The 25,859-nt window shown below is 35.7% G+C and overlaps 1 protein-coding gene across 13 annotated transcripts in view; it reads left to right on the top strand.

Annotated features, from left to right (window-relative positions):
- Positions 1-25,859, top strand: part of DOCK7 (dedicator of cytokinesis 7) — a 221,215-nt gene that overhangs the window by 145,050 nt on the left and 50,306 nt on the right. For 5 of the 13 annotated variants that reach the window (XM_059374953.1, XM_059374952.1, XM_059374951.1 and 2 more), the window contains exons 23-32: positions 2,315-2,407; positions 3,607-3,696; positions 4,013-4,048; positions 4,634-4,729; positions 6,521-6,661; positions 6,757-6,870; positions 9,262-9,432; positions 11,246-11,385; positions 15,712-15,881; positions 16,835-16,989. In XM_059374953.1, coding sequence (XP_059230936.1) covers positions 2,315-2,407; positions 3,607-3,696; positions 4,013-4,048; positions 4,634-4,729; positions 6,521-6,661; positions 6,757-6,870; positions 9,262-9,432; positions 11,246-11,385; positions 15,712-15,881; positions 16,835-16,989 — 1,206 coding nt within the window. The remainder of the gene's footprint in view (positions 1-2,314; positions 2,408-3,606; positions 3,697-4,012; positions 4,049-4,633; positions 4,730-6,520; positions 6,662-6,756; positions 6,871-9,261; positions 9,433-11,245; positions 11,386-15,711; positions 15,882-16,834; positions 16,990-25,859) is intronic. The other 8 variants (XM_059374958.1, XM_059374960.1, XM_059374959.1 and 5 more) reach the window with 3 other exon arrangements.

Below are 25,859 nucleotides of genomic sequence, written 5' to 3'. Positions count from 1 at the left end.
TCTTTAAATAGTTAACTTCAACTTGATGTAATTGTAACCGTTTAGTCTCAGTATTGTGGATATAATATACAATGACAAAGAGATTTGTTTATTCTCACATTACTGATTAACATGTGCCTTAATTTTAAAGGAAATTAAGGAGCTGAAAAGTGTATTTAAGAGTACAGGAAAATTATTGGTATTGTGGAAATTTATGGTAGAAGAGCACAGTTATAATGTTGCAAAAATCAGATGCTTATGTATTATTTTTGTAACATGAATAGTGGTTGTAAAAATTGCAAATAGCAGAAAGAACTTTATATGGTGGAGACATAATTTGGGAGACTGGTGAAAACTTTTGTTTTAACATATCTGAAAAACATTGTTTGCAGATTTGCTTTTGTTTGAAATAATATGGGGTTCTGAGAAGGTAGGTATTTTATTTTAAATAAATCTGATTACATAATTTTACTAGTATTTGAATATTGTCTCATTTACTTTTCTAGAAAGCATTTTAAAAAACATGCTTGGGAAGTTTTTGTTAGAGCTTTTTTTTTTTTTTTTTTTTTTTGAAAGATTTTATCTATTTGTGAAAGAGAGTGCAGGCACACGAGAACGAGCACAAGTCAGGAGAGGGGCTCAGGGAGATGCAGACTCCCCACTGGGCAGGGAGCCTCATGTGGGACTTAATCCCAGGACCATGGAATCATGACCTGAACTGAAGGCGGATGCCTAACCGAATGAGCCACCCAGGCACCCAGAACTCTTTTTTGAGTGTTTACTATATTTGAAGCATTGTATTTCGTAATTTACTTCCATTTTTAAATTTGATCTTTGCAATATGAGGGAGACTATCATTATCCTATTTTATGCTAGGGAACTGAAAAAGAGATTAGGTAATTTACCCTAGGTTTTACCACTAATAAGCAGTAGAACCTGGATTTGAATTTCAACACTCATCTTACACATTATCAAAATCAATATAAAAAAATGAGTGGAAATGGATACTTACTATATCATTCAAGTACTCTGTATTTTTTGAAAAATAGGGGGGAAGAGGAAATACTCTCCCTAAAAACCTATGCTCTTGAGAGGTAGCAGTTTGTCTTGCCTCCTTCTCCCTAATCCTCATTCCCTCCCATAGTACTGATACATAGGCTTCACTCTCAGAAATTCTTAAATTGTTTATAGCGTTAATGCCCTGCATATTTATTGTTGTTGACCTTCCCAGATGATACACATGTGTCTACACAGTTGATTATTGTTGTTACTACTGTTGTTTTTCCTTTACCTATCCTTCAGTGCTGTCTGGGGTTGGGTCCATACTTTGTCACCTTGTCTTGGGTTGTCTTCATTATTCTTATTCCAACAATCTTCTAAAAATCCCTTATAACTGGCTCCAGTTCTAATAGATTCCCAGGCCACAGCCCAGGTTGCTGAATCAGGACTTCTGGGGATGGGGCCCAGAATCTGAAGGTTTTAAAACTTCCCGAGTGACTCTAACGATCAGTCACATTTAAGAAATGAAAGCCCCGGTTCTCTTCACCTGGGATAGTAACTTCTTTCAGAGAGGAACAGATGTAATTCACTTCTGATCGTACACATTGGTAGCATATTAAATTAACGTCGGTGATCATGATAATGAAGATGGAATTCCTACAGACCAGCCCCATCGTAATGCTTTTGTTTATGATATTTATATAAAATAGTAGCCCATTATGTTTAATTACAACAAGCACAGTAAAACAGCCCAACCTCAAATCCACCCTCATTTTTAGGCAGGAGCAAGTATTAGTGATCCCTTTTTTCTTTCTTAATTCTTTTGTTTTCTTAATTTCTCTTGTTGGTCTGTTAAAAGAAAGCAAAAGAGGAAGCAAGGTCAAATGGAATTATGGAATATCAATACACAGAAATTTCAATTGATGACAAAATGCAAATAAAGTCTTTCAGACAAGAATGAAATTATTTTCTTCTTTTTTTTTTTTTTTCCCTTTTAAATCCTATTTAGATTCAGGGGAAATTATGTTACTAACTCGTGCCATCTTTAAGAAGGGTTTGGGAGGATGGTGCTGTGGGAACTTTAGTTGGTACTCCAACTAAAGAGAAATTGTCTTTAAATGCTGTACTTATTATTCTTCATGATTTAAAAACAAATTATGTAATAAGGTAATTATGGTGAACTAATACTTCTTGATGCCTAGAAATTTTGGTTGCTTTAACAGTACTAATTAAAAACATGTTTGCATTGGAAAGTCTGGATTTCTTTAAGAATAATTTATAGCATGCCACATGTAATATTTCTTTCCTTTCCAACTGCTTTCTATTATATGCTTAGGGTTTAGATCGCTCCAATTCCTGGGTTAACACTGGTGGTCCAAAAGCTGCCCCATGGGGATCCAACCCCAGTCCAAGTGCAGAATCAACACAGGTGGTGTTTATATTAGAGGTTTCTTTATTGGCTGCTGATGTTTCTTTTTAGAACATTACTTTTTAGTACATACTATGATTTCAGTGGCTTGCTTTTTAATCATTAAAAAGTGTGTATTTTTGTTTACTTAGCACATTTTCCAACTACTATGCATGAATACCACCAGTTGCACCAGTAATGCTGTCCTTTCCTACTTCCTGTCTCTTCCTCCTACTTCCTCCCTGTATACTCTCTTGGTATTTCAATGCCTGCTGCTTATGCAAGTGATGGCTTTGATAACAGTTTCTACTGTAAGGGTAGCACACTTAGTAAGAATTAAAAAAAAAAAAATTTGTGTGGAAAAAACCTGGCAGTTTTCCATTTGCTTTTGGTTTAAAGTGTAGCTATTATATCCTTTTCATTTAGCATTTACTGTCTTGCCTTTTTTTTTTTTTTCCATAATTACTGATTAGAAATACTGGGACTAAGCTGAAATTAAGTGTGAACAGTATATGATCCCCATGCTGTAAGGTTTAATACCAGAAGCAAAAATCCATTTTAATTCGTATTGTGTTGCAAAGTATGAAATTTGTGTATAACTTAGTTGAACTAGGTTTTGCTTACTTAAGTCTAGTTGCTTCATGGCTAATATTGCATGGCACCTCAAAATATACTTCTCATCTGTGTATTGGCTTTGGAGGGAAATGCTCTTGTTCTTGAAGAATTTGATTTCATGTTTAGTATAATAAACGTTTTATATTTGAAATACATGGCAGATCTGAATAGTAGTTTTTGATAGTGAAAAGTGAAAGAAACCATTCTAACCTTTTGATTTCCTTGATTGAATATAAAACTCTTGATTTCTTCTTTTTGATCTGAGACCAGTGAGAAGTATGTTTTTACTTTATACATTTTCTTACTGGATGTGTGCATGTGTATAGATCACACAGATAAAAGTTTCATTCTTTGCAGCACTCTGAATTTATATAATCATTAAAATAATTCATCTTTTTACTAAAAGTACATAGAAGCCATTTTGATACTTCTAATGCACTGTCATTAAAGCAGCTTAAAATGGTAAAAATGAGATGAGCAATAATAAAACAGTTGTTGAAACCAAAGTAAGACTGTTTAAAAAATTGTATGTAATCCTTGAGCTGCAGCGCCCTCCACAGCAGACTTTAATGTTATCTCATCATTCATTCACCTCCACTCCATAGGCTATGGATCGAAGTTGTAATCGTATGTCTTCGCACACAGAGACGTCAAGTTTCTTACAAACATTAACGGGACGCTTACCAACTAAAAAGGTAGATTCATATGAAGACAATCCGTATAGGGGGAAAATTCCAACAGTTAAATAGATGTAAGATTTCTTTATGTAGCCAGTATGTTACAATAATTGCATTTAAATTATTTGTTTAAAAATACATTTGAGCAAGCACTGCTTGTCTGTTGCCTTTTTGGGCATACCACTCCAGTGTATGCTCTTTTGTTAGTGAAATGTTTTATCTTTGGGATTGACTGTTTGAAATCAAATTTGATAATCAGATTTTAGTACCAAAAAATGTATCAGTTCTGAATTCTGTTTCTGTAACTGCTCTGTTTTGTGTTTTAAATCTCCAGGGAAAGGAAGATGAGTTAGAAAAATTATCACTCTTAGTAAGATATGTTGATTTGCTTCCCTTATGCACAGTTTTGTTAGTCCTTTTCATATCGATATACCCTACTTTGCAAATGCTTTGTATGCATATCCATTATAAGGCAGGAAATTTCCGCTATGTTTATAAAAAAGACTTCAGATACTTGAAAACTTGAAAATTAATGGCTTACATCAAAGTTTAAATTTCTAAAGGTATTTCCTAAATTGTACCAGCAAAGTTCATGAATGTATTTGCATATGTTGGAATATGTATTTAAGGCACAAACAAGATCGTATTTGTAACTGTGAGTTTTGGTCTAGTTTCTGTTTGCAGGTACAATTTAGGAGGCTGTTTCCCACCTGCCCTTTTAAAATTACATTTTACTGCAAGATAACATGTAATTTTTTCAGCTGTTCAACATGCCACTGTCTTCCATGTATAAACAGCCGTTTCGTTAATGGGTGTCCTCACTGCATCATTGAATGGTTCACCTGCCTTATTTTGCTTATTCTCATTATAGCTTCATTTGTAATTGCATTATGGTTTGGTTTGTGTTATCAGCAGATATGACTTTGATAATAACTTTGGATTTACTTCTGGATAGCTTTTTCATGAGGAGCTGGCTTTGCAGTGGGTTGTTTGCAGTGGCAGCGTGCGGGAATCAGCTTTGCAACAAGCCTGGTTCTTTTTTGAGTTAATGGTGAGCAAGCCCAACACATTTTTAATACTGTTTTCCTTAGTTGGCAACTTTGTGTTAGCTCATTATTTTATCCTAAAAAGCCTTTTCAGTTGTCCTTCTTAGGGTTTGACACCTGCCTCCAATACAAAATTAACATTTGTTACATCTCTGCATAAACACTGTGGACACTGAGCATAATTCAGGTGGAATTAGAAGGCTCTGCTTAACTATTATTTTAGAGATGGTTGCAGAACCAGCTCTTTTTTTAAAGAAAAACATGGTACCTTATTTCTTAGTCTGGATGTGGCTAGCACATAATGTATTTTAGATTTCATCCCAAACATAGATAAAAAGGGCTTTAAAGATTCTCACTGCTTTCATGGTTCGAAAGCTTAATAACAACACTTTCGGCTCAGTTTAATACATGATATTAAAAACAAATGGATTAATATCTTAATATTTATATACATATAAACTCATATATACACAAGAGCAATGAAGATTTGCCAAGTATGTACTATGTGTAGCACTGTCCCTGTGGGCTAGGGGTTTTCAATGCACAGAGAGACAGAACTGGGCTTCAAACTCGGGCGTTCTGACACTAGGGACTCTTCCTCTTCAACCTCTAGAAAGCTGAAGTCATTGAAACTTTTTCTTCCAAAAGAGGAATGTGTAAAAATATAATGGAAAACAAAACAACAATAACAAAAAGGAAGGCAGGAAGACAAGAAACAGAAGGAGCTTCCAGAGTATGTCATAGGGTCATTCTCAGCATTGAGTGTTACCTATATTGGGGATAAGAAGACAGTTTTTCTAGAGATTTACTAATCTACAGAAGAAAATAAGTCAGGGACCCTATGTAAGTGATAGGCTTCTCATTTTTCCCCCTCTGGAGAATAAACACCAAGTTTGTAATTCTTGTGCTTTTAATATAAGATCAAATTGTAATTTTGATTTTTTGATAGTCTTACGTGTATGTTCAGATTTCTTAAGAATAGTTAAAAAGCTACAGTTTAAAACGTAACTCTGCTGTTTACTAATTGTTGAAACTTTGTTTTGCTTTCCCTGAATTCTTTATTATTATTACCACATTGTTGTAATAGTCAATATCCAGAGGTATTTTTTAATTAGAGAGCGGGAACGAGTGTGCACATCAGCATGTCGGGGGAAGAGCATAGGAAGAGACTCTCCAGCAGGCTCTGCACTGAGCACAGAGTCTAGTGCAGGGCTTGATCTCCGGACCTTTGAGATCATGATATAAGCTGAAACCAAGAGTTAGATGCTCAGCAGGCTAAACCACCCAGGTGCCCACAGAAGCATTTTGTACACGTGAATCACTTTGTTAATTTTTGCCCAAGAGTTTACTATTCATATTGAGTCATCAGTGTTTACTGTACACTCACCATACGTCACTATATTATAGATGCTGAAGAGACCACAGTGAAGTCAGTGTGTCTAGTGTCTCAGAGCTTACTGTTGGGCATATATGGAATGTCAAAATGTTACATCTTAGAAAAGATTTCATTTAAAACAAATTTGAAAGGTGAACTATTTTTCTGTTCATATCCATAATTCTTTTCATATTGGTAGCCAGAATAATTTTATGAAGGTGATGCAGTGATTGAGTTGTACGGTGTTTGATACTTCTTGGGAACATAAGCTACTGCAGGGAGAGTCTCAAAGTATTTGAGGGGCTAGAAGTATTTTAGCCATCTGTTAAATAACATAGTGTAGTGAAAAAATAGCCCGGATATGATTAACTGTTAATTGCATTCATAAAAAATTAAACTAATGCCTTATTTATTTTTTCAGGTAAAGAGCATGGTGCATCATTTATATTTTAATGATAAACTTGATGCACCAAGGAAAAGTCGTTTTCCAGAACGTTTCATGGATGACATTGCTGCTCTTGTCAGCACAATTGCTAGTGATATAGTTTCACGATTTCAGAAGGTAATGATAACTTGTTAAAAAATTAAATTTCTGTCGAACTCACATTAAGCTGTCATACTCTTATTTGTTTTTTTGCTTTTTATTCTGTTTTCCAGGACACAGAAATGGTTGAGAGACTCAACACAAGCCTTGCATTCTTTCTCAATGATCTGTTGTCTGTTATGGATAGAGGATTTGTCTTTAGCCTTATTAAGACCTGCTATAAACAGGTAATGCATAATTAGTAATAGTTAACAAATAATTTAAATACTGTGTTTGCTGTTTTTAGAGTTACAGCTTAGATATCTTCCAGAACGCATTCATATACTGATGTTTTTAAAAAACAGCATTTTTCTTTTTAAAAAGGATTTATTTGAGAGAGAGCATGAACAGAAGGGGTGGAGGGAGAGGCTCTGAGAGAGACTCTCTGGGGAACCTGCGCGGCTTAGTTGGTTAAGTATCTGACTCTTGATTTCAGCCTAGGTCATGATCTCAGGGTCCTGGGATCGAGCCCTGCCCCGTGTCAGGCTCCCTGCTCAGCTGGGAGTCTGCTTGTCTCCCTCTCCCTGTGGCCCTCCCCCTATTCTCGCTCCCTCTCATTCTCTCTTAAATAAATAAGTCTTTAAAAAATAAAAGCAGGGTATTTTTATTAGTAAGACAAAAATAAATTTCATTAGTTTTATGAGGACACAGGCCTATGGCAAGTTGATATCTGTACAGCTGACTTTTCCTTGGTTTTACTGGCCCAGCAGGGACCTTTGATTCCCATTTTGCAGCAGATCAGCAAGTCACTAGACTGAATGTTAAATAGCCCTGGGGGTGCCTAGCTGACTCAGTCCGAAGAGCATGTGACTCTTGATCTTGGGTTTGTCAGTGTGAGCCCCCCATTGGGTATAGAGATTACTAAAAAAATAAATAAATAAAATAAACTTTAAAAAATATAATAGAAAAAAATAATGTAAAGCAACCCCCATGATGCCATGTAAGAGTACCAGTTACAATGTATAGCCAAATGAACTTGTTTGTGTATTTATTGGGTGATTTTTAAAGCAACTGCATTTTGCTGTGTAGTCCTCCTAATGTAGACTTAGACATTGTAGAGTTTAGAATCATGGATGGATGTTTACCCAAATCCCCAGTCAATCACTTTGTCGCTTTTATTATTTTTTTAATTTATTTATCTTTTCCATTATGTTGCTTTTACTAAAAAAGCATCCTGGAACTTTTCTACAAACAGCTGACTTTAACATTTTTATCAACTGATGAATATGCCTTTTGGAAAACATTAGTTATTGGTCCTCTTAGGCCATGTGGGTAGTGAGCTGTATAATCATTCTGGAATTACCTTTTAAAGGAAATTTAAATATACACAGCTCTTGGGTCCTATCCCAGAGTTACTGAGGAGTTTGAATCCTAGGGGTAGGGGAGGGACGTGTGGGACACAGTGCTTGTGCAATGTTTCCCACTGGTCCACAGGCTCGTTTCTGAGAATTACTGGTTTAGAATGCTGTTTGGCAGTCTAATATTTAGAATTTTGAAGATCTGTTCTATCAGCTACTTTTGTTGTGTGTTCCACAGATTGACCGATTTATTTTAGAGAGTGTACATATGATTGGGGGGAGGGGCATACGGAGGGGGGAGAAAGACTCCCAAGCTGACTCTGCGATGAGTACAAGTCAACATGGTGTTTGATCCCACAACCCTGAGATCATGACCTGAGCTGAAAGCAAGAGTTGGATGCTCATCCAACCAACTGATCCATTCAGGTGCCCCTGTATGTTCCTTTTAATAGAGAAGTTAAAATTACATGTGGTCACTGACCCACTTGGAAGTATTTGCAGTAGTATGTATTATTTTTACTTTCCCCCCAGAATTTCATGTTCTGTTGCTCCTCAGATCTTGTCGTTGTTCTTTAAGCATTGACTTTCTGTGGTTGCCAAACATCGAGCTAGACCCCAGGGATGCCAAAACTTTCAAGTCAGTGTGTATATGTCTCCTCAGCGTAGCTTACCATGTAGCTGGGTGAATAGACAAATAGCTAATCATAAATATAGGTTAACACAGGGTGCTAATTATCCAAAGAATGGATCGTTTTCTTGTTATTTTTTTTTAAAGATTTTATTTATTTATTTGACAGAGACACAGCGAGAGGGGGAACACAAGCAGGGGGAGTGGGAGAGGGAGAAGCAGGCTTCCCACCAGGTAGGGAGCCTAATGTGGGGTTTCCATCCCAGGACCCCGGAATCATGACCTGAGCCGAAGGCAGACACTTAACGACTGAGCCACTCAGGGCACCCCCAATGGATCATTTCTTTTATGAAGTTATTTTGGTCATATACTTTTCCTTCATAAAGTGTATCTTTGAGAAGTGGAAATATTAATGCTATATTGTAAATATAGAGAATATGACTTTTAGCCTGGTCAGTGGATTTGTACATCTTAAGTAGATCTTCTAGTTCCCTATTTTTTTATTCTAGCAGTAACTCTGGAAAAAGCTGATACTGTTGTTTAAACCACAAAACCCAAAACTGCTCACTCAGTACTTCATCTGTCCTTCTGGTGTTGGCTTAGAGAAATGATGAATTCAATTGGTATTCTTTTATTTATGTAATGCTTACAAGGTATCTTCAAAGCTATATTCATTACCAAATCCAAGTGTGCTGGTGTCTTTGAGACTGGATTTTCTACGAATTGTCTGCAGCCATGAGCACTACGTTACACTGAACCTGCCCTGCAGTCTGCTCACTCCCCCTGCATCACCGTCGCCATCTGTTTCTTCGGCAACATCTCAGGTATGCGGTGTCTGAAAAAGTTTTTTATAGAGCCCATGTTTGTACGAAAGCTTTCTGAACACTGGAGAAAATGGTAGGAAACACTGTTGAATAATAGTTGTGTGATAGGCTCCATGCTAAAGGCTTTGTAAGTATTAATTATTTGCTCCTTAGAGTAATTCTGGGGGGTAAATTCTATTATTTTCATTTTGCACATGAAACACAGAAAAGTCATGAGCTTGCTCAAGATTACACAGTAATAAGTGGCAGAGCTAGACTTTGAGTCAAGCCACGTGTTGACTTTATTCTAGAGCCCGAGGTCTTAACTACCATGTTGTCCTCTTACAGATCTGTGCATATCCACGTGAGTGAATTCACTTAGATAAGCCCATTGAGATGTTTTTTTGCAGATCAGGTTTTCTAGAAGCAAATGCAAAGTTGTCTTGAGTCTGGGCTAGAAGATGTTTATTTGGGACCAATACCTGTGAAAGGAAAAGGCATGAGGCATAATGTAGCTGGGAAAGAAGTCAAACTGCAGGGCAGTCCGAGGAAGCCCTGCCTACATCTCTTGTACCTTGAAAACCCAAAGGAAAGTAGGTGGATGTCCGTAAGGTTTTCTTGGGTGGCAATGGACTTGAGTAGCGAGTGGTCTCTGTCAAGACAAAAAGGGGTTATCAAAGCAATTACTTCGTGTCCTGTCATACAGATTGAGATAAAGGGATTTTCTGGTTTTAATATCAGAGAAGCTCCTTCTAGTGAAACATTCTTTCTGCTTTGTAATTCCTAAGGCAGACAAGCTGCTTTCTTAAGCTTTCTTAATCTCTTAATGTTTAAAGTTAAAATTGATCTTAACTTTTTGTAGTGTTATTTTTGAGTTATTTAATTCCTGGTTGTAATTCCGTAGCCTAGATCAATCTCAGATTCATTATAAAAATATGTATTTTTTTTAAACTTTACCTAGATTAGAAAACATTTTGCCTTTATGAAAAAGCTTATGGATTGGCCTATTTTCACATACTCTTTGACCTGGCTAGCATACACCTCTTTCTATAATGGATAAGGCTAGTCTTTTGCTTTCTTCCACATCCTCTGCCAGAGATGTGGCTGTCCAGTGAGGAACAGATTAATCATAGTATAGTTCCTAAAACCTTTAATGAAACACGTTTGTTTACACCTTACTCCCTTTTGAACATCTCATTCAGCCAAGAAATTAACAGAATTCCTTCCATTCTCTTGTTCCCCATATGGTTGGTCTTGAATATGAATTAGAGGGGGATGAGATTGTATAGACACTTTTGTCCTGAACTATATCTTGGGAGGATGCTATTTTGCAGTATTAAAACTCTTTTAAAAACTGTGAGTGAATGACAAAATGATAGTAATTTTCTAAAGATAGTATTTTCTCTGAAAAACAGTTTTACTGGTATTTGGACTTTCTCTGGAAATCAATAGCTTTGACTACCAATATATCTTTTGTACTCAGCAGTAAATACATAATATATCATTTGGATTTAGTTACTTTTTTTCTCCTTTAAGGTATATTGAAACATTAAATGGCTAAAAGAATAAAGATTTTAAAAAGATAGAAAAGTTTCAATATGAGAAAAAGGAAATTGAAAATAATTTAAAGTGTTATTTTATCAGAGCTTCCTATACCAAAAGTAAGAGGAGTTACTTTCTCCAATGTGAATAATAGTGATGTAAAATAAGCTACCCTAAGCGAGGTGTATCTTACTTTGAGATAATGCTCATATTGCCTTTATTGTAATGTTCTGTCTGTAGGATGTTTTGTTGCACAGCTATTGTAGTTTTCTTCTACCTCACTCCCAAACAGAGTTCTGGATTTTCCACAAACGTACAAGACCAGAAGATTGCAAATATGTTTGAATTGTCTGTGCCTTTCCGCCAACAGCATTATTTGGCAGGACTTGTATTAACAGAACTGGCTGTCATTTTAGACCCTGATGCTGAAGGGTGAGTAGAGTTACTTTGCCTCGTGGAGTAGCAGTTTGCTTTTGGATAATGGGACAGAAGTATTGCACTTACTTTCCTAAGAATCAAAAGACTAGTCTTCACCACTCTTCATCTACCTCTGTATTCACTAAGTCCCATTTCCATGGTATTTCTGCATTTCACTGATTTTTAAGAGAGCCATTTTTTTCATACTTTATCATCTCTGAATTTGAGGTTTCTTTTGAAATCAGTGGCATATCTTGGTTTATTTGGTAGTTTTCCTTCTTAATGGTTACAAAAAATACTCTGTGTATTAGTAGGTAGACTCATAGATTTGGTGATGTATAGTAGGCACATTTCAGTTCGAAGGAAATGGATTGGGTTTTCTATTCCTTGTAAAGAAAATATATTGTTTGCCATTACACTATGTAGCATTTTACTTCAAAGTATGCCCCATAAACAAATATTCTTAGGTTTTAAGAACTTCCAAAGTTGTATACACTTGTACAGAATTTTTGGAAATTGACGTAGTAAGGAAGGGGCATATTGTCTGATGATTGAATTTAAATAGCTTAACAGTCTTTATTTAAATTCCAGTATAGTTAACATACAGTGTAATATCCATTTAGGTATACAATATAGTGATTCAGTACTTCCATATAACACCCAGTGCTCATCACAAGTGTAGTACTTAAAACCCATCACCTATTTTATCCATCCTTCCGCCCCCTCCACTCTGGTAACCAACAGTTTGTTCTCCCTAGCTAAGAGTCTGGGTTTTTTGTTTATCTGTTTTTTTCTTTGTTTGTTTGTTTTGTTTCTTAGATTCTACATATGAGTAAAGTCATAGAGTATTTTTTTTTCTGACTGACTTATTTTGCTTAGCTTTATACCCTCTAGATCCATCCATGCTATTGTAAGTAGCAATAGTTCATTCTTTTTTATGGCGAATATTCCTGTGTGTGTGTGTTTGTGGGTATATACATATATATACCCACATACATACACGTACATATATCTTCTTTATTCATCTGTTGATGGACATTTGGGTGGCTTCCATATCTTGGCTATTATAAATAAGGCTGCAGTAAACATAGAGGTGCTTTTATCTTTTTGAATTAGTGCTTTTCTATTCTTTGGGTAAAATCCAGACTTTTAAGATTTTATTTATTAGAGAGTGCATGTCTGTGTGTAGAAAGTATGGGAGGTGTTGAGAGCGGGGACAGAAGGAGAGGGAGAGAAAGAAGAAAAGAATTCCAAGCAGACTGCGCTCAGTGGCAAGCCCAATGTGGGACTCGATCTCATGACCCCAAGACCATGACCTGAGCCGAAATCAAGAGTAGGACAATTAACTGACTGAGCCATCCAGGTGTCCCTAAAATCTAGACTTTTAGTAATAGTCCTCAAAGCCCTATTTATCTGATTCTTGTGTAATTTTGTCACTATCTTCCCTCCCCACATACTAAAATCTAGCCATCTCAATCTTTTTTTCTGTTTAGTATGCCAAAGTTACTCATAACTTAGGTTATTTGCACTTGGATTTTTTTTTTCTCTGCCTAAAAAAGCAGTGCTCATGTTACCGTAAGACTGTCATGTACCTTTTAGCTCCTTGTGATTCTTCAGGTCTCCACTCAGATAGCATCTTCTAGGCGAGGCTTTCACTGGCCACCCAATCAAAATGATAGACACACTGCCCTGTCACAATCATTCTTATACATATGGCCCTCTTTTATTTTCTACAAAACCTTTCTCTGAAATTTGCTGCTTTATTTCTGTCTCCTCCCATTATAAAGTGATTTTAGGAGAGCACACACTTCTTCTTTTTTGTTCACTGTTACACTTCCAATACCTTAAAATCATGTATGGCACATTTATAAATATGTTAATTCAGTAACATATAAGTAATTGACTTTAAGAGATTCTCAGCCAATCTCTAGATTTTCTATTCTTTAGTGGTATATAGAAAAAATACAACATATATTGTCTTGGATAGGTCCTTGAGAATAATGATTTTCTTTTTACTTAATCTGCTTGCTAATAAGAATAATTCCTTGGAGGCAATAATATGTTTTAATAGTGATCAAACATTTGCTCTCTAGAAACTTTCATTATAGTCAGAAAATTAAGACTATGAAACAATATGATTAAATGCTAATTTTGTAGCACATAGTTGTATAGAAGATTAATACCTTTACTGCATTTGTGACACTAAATTATTATTTTTGTCTGTGTTTCTTTCTTGCAATAGCAAACTCTTTAAGAACAGTGTTATCCCTAACACTTAAAAAATAGTATGTTGCAGGTCCTACATAAACATTTTTTTAATAACTGCATGTGACTGAGTAATGTAGACCTATGAAAGGCTTATAAAGATGAGTGTGGGGCGGGGGGTGGATACCTGGGTGGGTCAGTAGGTTAAGCCTCTGCCTTCAGCTCAGATCATGATCTCAGGGTCCTGGGATCGAGCCCTGCATCGAGCTCTTGCTCGGCAGGGAGCCTGCTTTTTCCTCTCCCTCACTGCCTGCCTCTCTGCCTACTTGTCATCTCTGTCTGTCAAATAGATAAAAAAAAATCTAAAAAAAAAAAAATAAAGATGAGTGGGTAGAGCTTATTGGTAGGTTAACATTGGGCTGGTAGCTACAGAGTAAGGAATACACACCCAGGTTTGGAAGTCCTCACTGGTAATGGAAAAATTCAAAATGGAGAACATAAAAAGCAAATGACTGGAATCTGAGATTTGGGTAAAATGAGAGAGACTATGAGGAAAGGGAGGGAACTATCTGGAGAAAAAAATTGAGAAAAGAGAAGATGACAGCATCAAGTAGAGAACTGGAGAATAAAATCTGAGATGTGTCAGTTAGATGTGGTTCTTGACAGTGTTTAAAAATACACTTCCTGAATAAAAATTTGGAAAGAAGAAGAATCTCCAGCTAGATTTCATATGTAGCAATGTGAAGTGGCAGATAAGATGAATGGCCCAGGTTTCCAATCCCAGCTTTGAAATTGGCATTGTGATCTCAAATACCAAGGAAGGCAGTGTGCTAATAATATGCTACATAAATTATGCAACATAATTCTCATAGCCTCCTTATGAGGTAGGCGATTACCCCCCTATTGTAGGTAGGAAAACAGAGAAGGTACGTACTCCTAAGAAATTTAGCTATTAAATGATGAAGCTAGTACAGTACCATGTTGTAAGCATTCAAAAACTGTTTGTTCCAAAGAAAGGGAGTAGATACTAGGAAGTAAATGAAAATAGTTGCTATGGACTGGACATTCAGGAATTATTACTGGAGAAATTGTTGTAATAATTTATTATGAGGAGACATTATATAAGGTAGAAGAGACTAGTTTCAAGTGAACTTGTGTTTTCAACATAGGAAAGGCTTATTTGAAAGAAGGGAAGAGTTTAGTGGGGGGCATGGAAGCTGTTGAAGAAACATGGGGTTCATTAAACATAATGGAGAAATTACTTTTGGGGGAGAAGTACAACTTTTTCTGAGACAAAAGGAATGACAGAGATATAAATGTGGAGGTGTGTTAAAGATCTGGCTAGAGCAAATCCAGAATGGTTTTTCTTTCCTAAAAATCGGAAGTCGGAATCAAGATCTTTTTCTGAGATGGGTGGTGGGAGGCTGAAGGAGAGAGAATAAGATGTGGGACTGCTGCCAGTTGTAGCCTTAAGGACCTACGTTGACCAAATGTTTACTTAGAATGGTTCGCATAGTCAAAGTTTCTTCAATTTGAGAAGAGGTGTAAATAAAAAAGTTAGTGATTATGAGTATTTTAACCCAGTTGAAACTCAGGATTTGGGGAGTCTACAGAAGGTGTAGGACCCAAATGAGGTAGATGAGCAAGGAAGCTAAATTTAAATAAGAGAAGTCAAAAGACAATACCCACCCTCCAGCCTATGGACTGCATAATCCATTAGGTAGAAGATTTTTCTTTTAGAAAAAGCACATGAAAGTTTATTTTTGATAAATGTGAGAATACCTATTTTGAAATAAAATTTGAAGCTACTTAAGATTTTTTTTCTTTAAAATATAACCATAACGGGTCTTAAGTTCTTTAATGTGAATATGCACTAATGAGTTAATGTAAAAATAATTCAGATTTTCTCCTAGGTGAATTTGTTTAGCATTTCTTTTTCCCTCCATCTTTACTTTATATAGAGAAACATTTGTTAATTTTATAATGAGAAGTGTTTCATAGGAATACATGCAAATATTTGGCAAAGTTTAACAAAGTTGATTCAGTACTGTGAGTTACTGTTTGCTTTAAAGATATCAACTAATCTCTGTGACCTTTCTGCTGCTGCTGCTGCTGCTTCATCTTCTTTTTAAATAGACTGTTCGGATTGCACAAGAAAGTCATCAATATGGTACACAATTTACTATCCAGTCACGACTCAGACCCACGGTACTCTGACCCCCAGACAAAGGCGAGGGTGGCCATGTTGTATCTGCCTCTGATTGGCATCATCATGGAAACTGTTCCTCAGCTTTATGACTTTACAGGTACTTCGTGTATTTAAAACACATCCTAAAGGAAATCTCAGTGTTTCCAAGTTTTAGAAATATCTCGAAGCTTAAAGATCTTATTTTAGGAAAAACAATACAAGGAAATGTGCACTGACATAAGTAAACAGTAAATATTTAACTATATTACTGAATAACTTTTGACTACGTGAGAGAATTCACTGCAGGCTTTCCTTAAGTAGTTCTTATGATGAGTTTTTAGATGATTTATAACACTTCAGTACCTGCCTATTAGAAAATAGGTTTTTTGGTATGAGACTGTACTATGCATCCGAAAATATGTATATAAGAAAAGACAGCAGATGTCTACCACCTTTAGTCTCATTTTTATTCATATATATAATTGAAATTAATATTTACCTGAATAACAAGAATTAGTTTTGTTGTTAACACAGGGGTAAGAAGTTGAAGTTACGTTGCTTTTTTAAAAACTAGAACTCACAAAGTTTTATTGCTCTTGCTTTCCATATTTAGAATTTCTTGGATTCCTTCATTTGTCCTAAATAAAACGCTGTAGTTTGCATTAAAAAAAAAACAAAAACAGACATTTATTGAGTACCCATTACGTATTAAGAACTTGAACAGAGTGGGTGATACAAAGATAAGCAACTCAGTGTCTTGAGGGACTGACAGTGAGTAGTTCGACCAGTATTTTTATCTCCAAAGTGGGCTTCCTAATCTGAAGGCAGAAATGTTTATATTATTATATCTTCTTCGACTAGCAAGTTCTCTGCAAAACTGTAAGTTATTAGTAGGAATGAGTTAATGTTTAAAATATTGTTGAAAATAAAATCTAATGATAAATATTTCAGGTTAACAGGTTTTTTCTTTTAATGAGTTATAGAGAATAGGAAGTTGCTCAATAACTGTTAATTAATAGTTAATTAACCAAGTGGAAATGTTGTTATTTGTTTTGGTTTTATTTTTTCTAGAAACTCAAAATCAACGAGGAAGACCAATTTGTATAGCCCCTGATGACTATGAAAGTGAGAGCGGAAGCATGATAAGCCAGACAGTTGCCATGGCAATTGCAGGAACATCAGTTCCTCAACTAACGAGGCCCGGCAGTTTCCTCCTCACATCATCGGTAAGAACAACCCTCCTGCAGAAGTTTTTTCTAGGAAGAAGGTATTTACAAGGATATACCCTTAAAGAACAGGTTGTTGTATTAGCTGATGCAAGAGTACTCTGGGTTTCATTCACTTTGTGGAAACTTAAGATTCTGAGAATATTGTTTATCTTGTACTGAGTTGTTTTCAAAATTACTAATACCTCAGGGTTTATGGCATAAAGCTCTGGATTCCATCATTCAGAATTTTGGAAGTTACCTTATTGTATATGACCCATTTTCTTTATTTTCAGAATCCATTTTGTTCTTCAACCCTAAGAAATACTTTCAGTTATTTAGCAGTTGAAATGCTTTTTTTAAATCTCTGAAGATTTATGCTGTTTCATGTTTAAAAGAAATCAGTAGGTACTTTGCCCCTATAATTATTCTCCCCTTAAAGAGGGAAGGATATGGGAACAGAGAGGAAACAAACTGCCGATAGAGCAAGATCAAGTTCTAAAAGACTTCCTTTCAGAAAAATGCAGTATTTGTGGAAGCTGTCCTGACAACTACAAGTTTTATTGAGATAGTTTACGTATCAAAAGATTCACCCATTTTAAGTGTACAGTTTCATGGTTTTTATTGTATTTACAGAGCTGTGTGGCTATCACCACAATCTAGAGTATTTCCATTACCCCAAGAAGATGCTTTGCCTATTAAGAGCCACTCTCTATTTCCCCTCAGCCCTAAGCATCAACTCACCTACTTTCTATCTGTATATCTTTATAGACTTGCCTATTCTGGACATTTCATATAAATGGAATTATACACTGTGATCTTTCATGTCTGGCTTCTTTGACCACATGTAAAGTTTTTGAGATTTAACCATGTTGTTATGTGCATCAGCACATCTTAATTTTTTTTTTTTTCTAGTTGCCAAGCAGTACTCTTTTGTATTACTATACCAGATTTTTATCCATTTGTCAGGTGATGAACATTTGGATCCTTTCCAGTTTTTGGCTGTTAGGAATAATGCTGCTATGAACATTTGTGTGCTTGTCTTTGTGTGCATGCATGTTTTTGTTTCTCTTAGATAGGTATCTAGAAGTCAACCTGCTGGGTTATATGGTATCTCTGTGTGTAACATTTTCAGACACTTATAAATTCTTTTAAAAGTGGCTGCCCCATGTTACATTCTCACCAGCAATAAATAAAAATTCTTGTTTCTCAAATCCTCCCCAACACTCGTTACTGTCTCTTTTTTTTATCATAACCACCTTGGTATAGAGTAGTATCACAGTGTGGTTTTAATTTGCATTGCCCTAACGTCGGCTGATGTTGAGCATCTGTTCATTTGTTTATCAACGCATCTCTTTTGTATGCCTGATTTAGAGAAAAGTTCATCCATCTTTGTTACCATTTATATATTCTGAGTACAAATCTCTTACATGATTTGCAAGTATTTTCTCACATTTTATGGACTATCTTTTTGCTTTCTTGTTGGCGTCATTTGAAGTGCTGAATTCCAATTTATCAGTTTTCTTTTATCACTGGTACTTTATATATGTAGTATGTATAATATGAAAAGTACATGCACAATTAAGGTATCATTAATAGAAGAAACAATAGTGTACCTACCACCCAGCTTCAGGACAGAACACTGCAAATTCCTTGAAAGTTTCCAGTCTGCCCTCTGTTCAGTCCCTGTCTCTGCCCAAAATGACCACTGCGCTCAAATTTTTTTGACCTTCCGTTTCATTTTTTTAAATTTCTTGTGTGAAATATATATGTTAAAAAGTATATGAAACATAAATGTACAAATTAACAAAATATTGTGAAATGAACACCTTTGTAACCAGCACAGAACATTGGCTGCCTTTCAGAAATCTTTAGCATGCCCTTCCCTACTACAGCTATCCACCAAGCTGCCCTCTATCCTAACTACTGAAGTAATTGCTTATTTGCTTATACTTTTGCCATTCAACTTTGCATCCCTAAATACTGTAATTTATTGTTGTTACATCTTTAGTTTTCATCCGTGTTATAAAATGTAGTTATCATTTACTGATTTTCATTTCTATATGTCATTAAGTTGATTGACTATAGTTAAGTTTATTTACCCATTCTGTTCTTAGATGCATGAATGGCTTCTGATCTTTGGTTATTTCAAATAGTAATCATATGGATTTCTTTTTTCTCCCCCCTGTAGTTTTCTTTACATGTATCTTGTATATATATGCACTTTTATTTAGATTATTTCCTAGGAGTTGAATTTGCTGTGTTAAAGAATATGTATGCATCTTTATACCAGATATACCTGGGTATTTTTCCAAAGGGTTTGTCTCAATTTATACTTTACCTACAGTATGAGAGTTCCCGTTCTTTCACATGTTCATCAGCATTTAGATTTTTCAGACTTGAAGATTTTTTTTCAATCTGATACTTTCTAGTTGTATCTCACTTCAGCTTTCGTTTCCCTGGTGCCTTATGAGGGTGTGCACTTCTTCATATACATGTTGGCCATTTGGATTTTCTCTGTTGAGGTGCTGAGGTTCTAGCGGTTTTTGCCCATTTGCCATTTGGTTGTCTGCCTTTGTTTATAATTTGTATGAGTTTATATGTTTTGGATCAAATCCACTGTCAATTATAAGTGGTTCAAATATATCTTTTTTTTTTTTAAATTTGTGACTTGCCTTTAACACTTACTTAATGGTGAATTTGGTTACTGGGGTGCCTTATTTAAAACACTTAAAAATTTTTAAAATTTTAGAAGTTTTTTAAAATTTTAAAAGTCTTTTCCTTTACAACTAGTGTTTTTTGTATCTTTAAAGATTTGATCCCTATTCTAAGATTTTGAAGATATTTCCTGTTACTTTTCCAAATGTTTTTTTGTTCTTCCATATTTAATCCTAAAATATACCTGGAATTTTTTATGAACAGTAGAATCTGGGGATTGAGGTTTGTTCATTCATTCATTTATATTAAACCAAATCATCTCAGCACTGTTTATTAAGCAAAACTACCTCAGTATGGTCTGTCATGTAGAAAAAGGCCTCATGCATATAAAAAAAGGTTTTTAACATAAATTATAAAATCAGCTTATGATGTTCCACTAAAGTAAGTAAACAAAAACCAATGAACCTGTGAGGATTTTGGCTGAGATTGTAATGAGTATATGAATCAATTTTGGTGAAAATTGGTATTTTTGCACTACTAAATCTCTTAATCCTTGAACATGATGGATCTCCCTATTATTTAGATCTTCTTTAACATCTGTGAATATAGAAACTTTTATAGGTTGTTTTTTTTGTTTTAATATTTTATTCATTTGGGAGAGAGAAACAAAGCACAAGCAGGGCAACAGGCAGAGGGAGCGGGAGAAGCAGACTCCACCCTGTGCAGGGAGCCTCATGTGGGGCTCAGTCCCAAGACCCCAGAATCATGACTTGAGCCTAACACAGAGGCTTAACCCACTGAGCCACCCAGGAGCCCCTCTAGTTTTCACTACGCCTGGGTGGTTCAGTGGGTTAAGCCTCTGCCTTTGGCTCAGGTCATGATTTCAGGGTCCTGGGATCGAGCCCCACATCGGGCTCTCTGCTCAGCAAGGAGCCTGCTTCCTCCTTTCTCTCTACCTGCCTCTCTATCTACTTGTGATCTCTCTCTGTGTCAAATAAACAAATAAAATCTTTAAAAAAAAAAAAAAAGAAGAAGAGGAAACCTAGTACATCTTTTATAGATGTGGTTTTGGTCCTTGATATTTTTTATTTTTATATTATAAAATTACATGTGATATATATATATAAAATCTTATGAGTGTCCTCTTTTCCAAAACTTCTTTTTTCCAACTGTTGATTAATTTTGTGTGGAAATAGAATTAATTTTTTACAGTGATGCTTATTTCCAGCAGAATTGCCAAACTAATAACATATGTGTAGATTTTTTCTATCATCCTATCATCTGTGTATAATGGCAGTTGGTTTCTTACTTTCAAGTTTTTTCCATGACTAACTTTACTGGCCAGAACCTCCAGTACATTGTTGAATACAAGTGACAATAGTTGGCATCCTTAAAAGTGCAAACTTGCAACATTTTGTTCTTACACGTAAATGCTATAGTTTTGGGGGGATCTTTTGGTTTTTTGGTTTTTTTAGCTATCCTCTCTTACACTATGAAAGTCGTCTTTCCGTTCCTGCTCTGCTAAGAGTTCTGTTTTTTAATTATGACTAGGTGAATTTTATGCTCTCTTTGGATCCATAGAGACGCTTGTGTTATTTTGCTTTTAAATCTTTTACTATGACCCCTTTCAATTGATTTCCTGGTGTTAAACCTGCCTTCAGTTGCCAAATTAAACCGACTTTTTCTCGTGATTGTATATTAATGGATTTTGTGTGACATAATTTAAGATTCATGTATTTATGCTTGTAGGTAAACAACTGCTTGTGATATTTTTCTCATAATGTTCTTTACAGGTTTTGAAATCAGGGTTAGGTTAGCCAATTTAAATTTAAAAGGGAGTTTACCCTTTTATTCTGTTCTCTGGAAGGACATGTTTAAAATTGGAGTTATTTCTTCCTGGAATATTTGGAGAACCTGTGGGTGATGCCATCTGTACTTGTAGCTTTCTTTTTTGAAAGTTTAAAAATTACTGATTTAATTTTTTTAATGACTGTAAGACTGTTCAACTGTTCTGTTTCCTTTTACACTGATTTCTATAAATTTTACTCCAGTAGAAAAAGTCTGTATGATCCGTAGTGGATATAAATAGTTTCATATCTGTGGTTGGCTTTTTGTACCCTTTGTCTTGCATCAGACTCAACAAAAATTTGTGTATATCTTTAGTCTTCATAAAAACCAGCTTGGGGCCTGTTAATCCTCACTTTTTTTTTTTTTTAAGATTTTATTTATTTGTTTCACAGATAGAGATCACAAGTAGGCAGAGAGGCAGGCAGAGAGAGAGGGGAAAGCAGGCTCCCTGCTGAGCAAAGAGCCGACGAGACGACGTGGGGCTCAATCCCAGGAGCCCGGGATCATGACCTGAGCTGAAGGCAAAGACTTTAACCCACTGAGCTACCCAGGCACCCCTTGATCCTCACTTGGAATGTTTATCTTTTTTTACTGTCTTCTATTTTCTTTGGGTTTATATTGTTCTTTTTCTAACTTGAGGTGGGTGCTTAGCTCACTAATTTTCATCATTTCTTCTTTAGTACATATTATAAGCCTGTACATTTTCCTTTAGTTAATTGTTTTAGTTACGTGCCACAGTTTATATGGAGCATTTTTATTATTCAGCTCAAAAATAGATCTAAAGTGCATTATGATTTTTTTTAGATTTTTAGGCTCTGAGTTTTTGTTCTAAAATGTTTAATCTTTCTCCAAAGAAGACCTACAAATGGCCAAGAGACACATGAACAAATGCTCAACATCATTTGGCATCAGAGAAATACAAATCACAACCGCAATGAAATAACCACCTCACACAGGTTGGAATGGCTTAAATTAACAAGTCAGGAAACAACTGATGTTAGCGAGGATGCAGAAAAGGGGAACTCTCTTACACTGTTGATGGGAATGCAAACTGGTACAGCTACTCTGGAAAACATAGAGGTTCATCAAAAAAGTTAAAAATAGAGCTACCTTGGGGCGCCTGGATGGCTCAGTGGGTTAAAGCCTCTGCCTTCAGCTCAGGTCATGATCTCAGGGTCCTGGGATCGAGCCCCACATTGGGCTCTCTGCTCAGTGGGGAGCCTGCTTCCTCCTCTCTCTCTGCCTGCCTCTCTGCCTGCTTGTGATCTCTCTCTTTCTGTCAAATAAATAAATAAAATATTAAAAAAAAAAAATAGAGCTACCTTATGTCCCAGCAATTGCACTATTAGATATTTTTCCAAAGGATGCAAACATAGTGATCTTTTTTTTTAAAAGATTTTATTTATTTATTTTACAGAGAGAAATCACAAGCAGATGGAGAGGCAGGCAGAGAGAGAGAGAGAGAGAGAGAGGGAAGCAGGCTCCCTGCTGAGCAGAGAGCCCGACGCGGGGCTCGATCCCAGGACCCTGAGATCATGACCTGAGCCAAAGGCAGCGGCTTAACCCACTGAGCCACCCAGGCGCCCCGCAAACATAGTGATTTGAAAGGGCACATGTACCCCAGTGTTTATAGCAGCATTGTCCACAATAGCCAGACTAAGGAAAGAGTCCATCTATCTCTTGACAGATGAATGGATAAAGAAGTTGTGTGTACACACATACACACACACTAGAATATTACTGAGCCATCAAAAAGAATGAAATCATGCAAATGGAACTAGAGGGTATTATGTTAAGCAAAATAAGTCAGAGAAAGACATATACCATATGATTTCACTCATGTGGAGTTTAAGAAACAAAACAGATGAACATAGGAGAAGGGAGGGGAGAAAATAATATGAAAACAAAGAGGGAGGCAAACTGTAAGAAACTTTTAACACTTGGAAACAAACTGAGTGTTGTTGGAGGGAAAGTGGACGGAGAGATGGGGGACAGAGGGATGAACATTAAGGAGGACATGATAAAGATAATGATAATGACCACTGGGTGTTGTATGCAACTGATGCATCACTATATTCTGCTGTTAAAACTGCTAATACAGTATGTGTTTATTAAATTGAATTTGAATAAAACATTTTTAAAAATTCTAATCATAAGGTGAGGTGCCTGGGTAGCTCAGTCAGATAAGCATCCAGCTTTTGATTTTGGCTCAGGTCATGATCTCAGGGTTGTGAGTTCAAGCCCTATATAGGCTCCTCATGGCAGAATGTGGAGCCTACTTAAAATTTGCCCTCTTGGCTCATTTGGTTGGGCAACTGCCTTGGCTGAGGTCATGATCCCAGGATCCTGGGCTTGAGCCCCAGCAAGGAGCCTGCTTCTCCTCTCCCTGCTACTCTCTGCTTGTGTGTGCGCTCACTGTCTCTCTCTCTCTCTCTGTCAAATAAATAAAATTATTTAAAAAAAATTTTTTTTAATTGCTCTCTCCCTCTCCCTCTCCCTCTTCCTCTCCCTCTTCCGGCAACAAAATGTGTGTGTGTGTGTGTGTGTGTGTGTGTGTGTGGTCATAGGAGAATTTCTCATGATCCTGTGCTTCTGATTTTGGCCTGATTCCATAATCAGAGAACTTTGTGTAATTTTATTTTGTTATATTTGTGGCATCTGGTTTTTATGGTCTTATATATAGTGAGTTTTTGCAAATAGCTCATGTATTTGAAAATGCATAGTCTTCATTGTTCTGTATTTGTCCATTACACCTAATATTTCCAATTTGTTAATCTTACTGTTTAAACCTTTGTTTCTTTTTACTGAATTCTTTCTGCTTATTCTAATACCATACTACAGTCATGGTTTTTTAATAACTTGTCATTTTGTCAGGTTTAGTTTCATTTGAGGCCTTATTATGAAATATCTAATTTTAAATTATGTTTTTTTGATGGATTTCATCTTTTATCAAAGTGAACTATAATACTTTTTTTAAACTTTCAAGTCTACTTTGTGTATTAGTTTAGTTATGCTAGGTTTCTTCCAAGATACGAGTTTTTCCATCCTTTACTTTCAGCATTTTTTTCTTGTGTTTTAAAAATGTTTGAAATTTATGTTTTAGATGTCTTTTATAAATAGTATGTAGTTAGATTTTGTCTTAAATTTTAAAAATCTGATTTATTTTTGTCTCACTAGAGTTTTTAAAATCATTTAATTTAGTGTAACTAAATTTAATATGGATTTGATGTACTTAACATTTTTTTTAAGATTTTATTTAATTATTTGACAGATCACAAGTAGGCAGAGAGGCAGGCAGATAGAGAGGGGGAAGCAGGCTCCCTGCTGAGCAGGGAGCCTGATGCAGGGCTCGATCCCAGGACTCTGGGATCATGACCTGAGCCAAAGGCAGAGGCTTTAACCTACTGAGCCACCCAGATGCCCCTGTACTTAACATTTTAATGTCACTTCATATTATCCCATCCCTTCTGTCTCTTTTGTCTCCTTATTTTCTTTTGTTTTTTTTTCTACTTCCATTTTTTCCTCATTCTACATTTTCTTTTCTGCTAGTTTGGAAGTTATACATTCTGTTTGTATTCTTTTTGTGATTGTATTACAAACTACAGTGCCCTTCCTTAAATTAAATTCCACTCCAATCATTCCATTTACTTTCACATTGGTTAATAGAAGGCTCTCAGAAAAGGTTGCATATTTATTTACCTTTTTTAAAAAAATTTTTTTATCTACCTTTTTAAAGTAGGGATTTATCCCTACTTAAATGTTATTTTTAGGCACTTTTAATTGTATATATCATTAAACCTCAAAAAAATTGTTACTTTTGTGGCTGTATAAATTTAATTATCATTTGAATTTGTTCACATGTTCACCACTGTATTTCCTCTTCTCCCAAATTTGTGACTGTTCATAAGAAATATTTTTCTTCTTTGTGAAATACCTTTTAGAATTTCCTGTTCTATGCTGATGAATTCTGTTTCCTTGAAAAATGTGTGACCTTCATTCTTAAGGTTTTTGTTTTTGTTTATTCGAAATAGCATCTGAGTTTCCTGTTTTGTTCCAGCATGCTAAGGTCATTGTTTCTACTGTCCTCTCATTTCCATTGCTGATATTTTCCCCCTCTTCTTTATGATATTCTCCTTAGAATTGATCTTCTGCAGTTTTACTCTTCTATCTAGTTTTAAAGTTTTTTGTGGGTTTTTTTTGTTTTTTTTTGTTTTTTGTTTTTTTTACAGAGAGAGAGAGGTCACAAGTAGGCAGAGAGAAAGAAGGGGAAGCAGACTCCCTGCCAAGCAGAGAGCCCGATGTGGGGCTCGATCCTAGGACTCTGAAATCATGACCTGAGCCAAAAGCAGAGGCTTAACCCACTGAGCCACCCAGGCGCCCTTCCA

Source organism: Mustela nigripes, chromosome 14 (assembly GCF_022355385.1).
Source record: "Mustela nigripes isolate SB6536 chromosome 14, MUSNIG.SB6536, whole genome shotgun sequence".
Classification (NCBI taxonomy): Eukaryota; Metazoa; Chordata; class Mammalia; order Carnivora; family Mustelidae; genus Mustela; species Mustela nigripes.
This window is presented reverse-complemented; position numbering and strand designations above follow the sequence as displayed.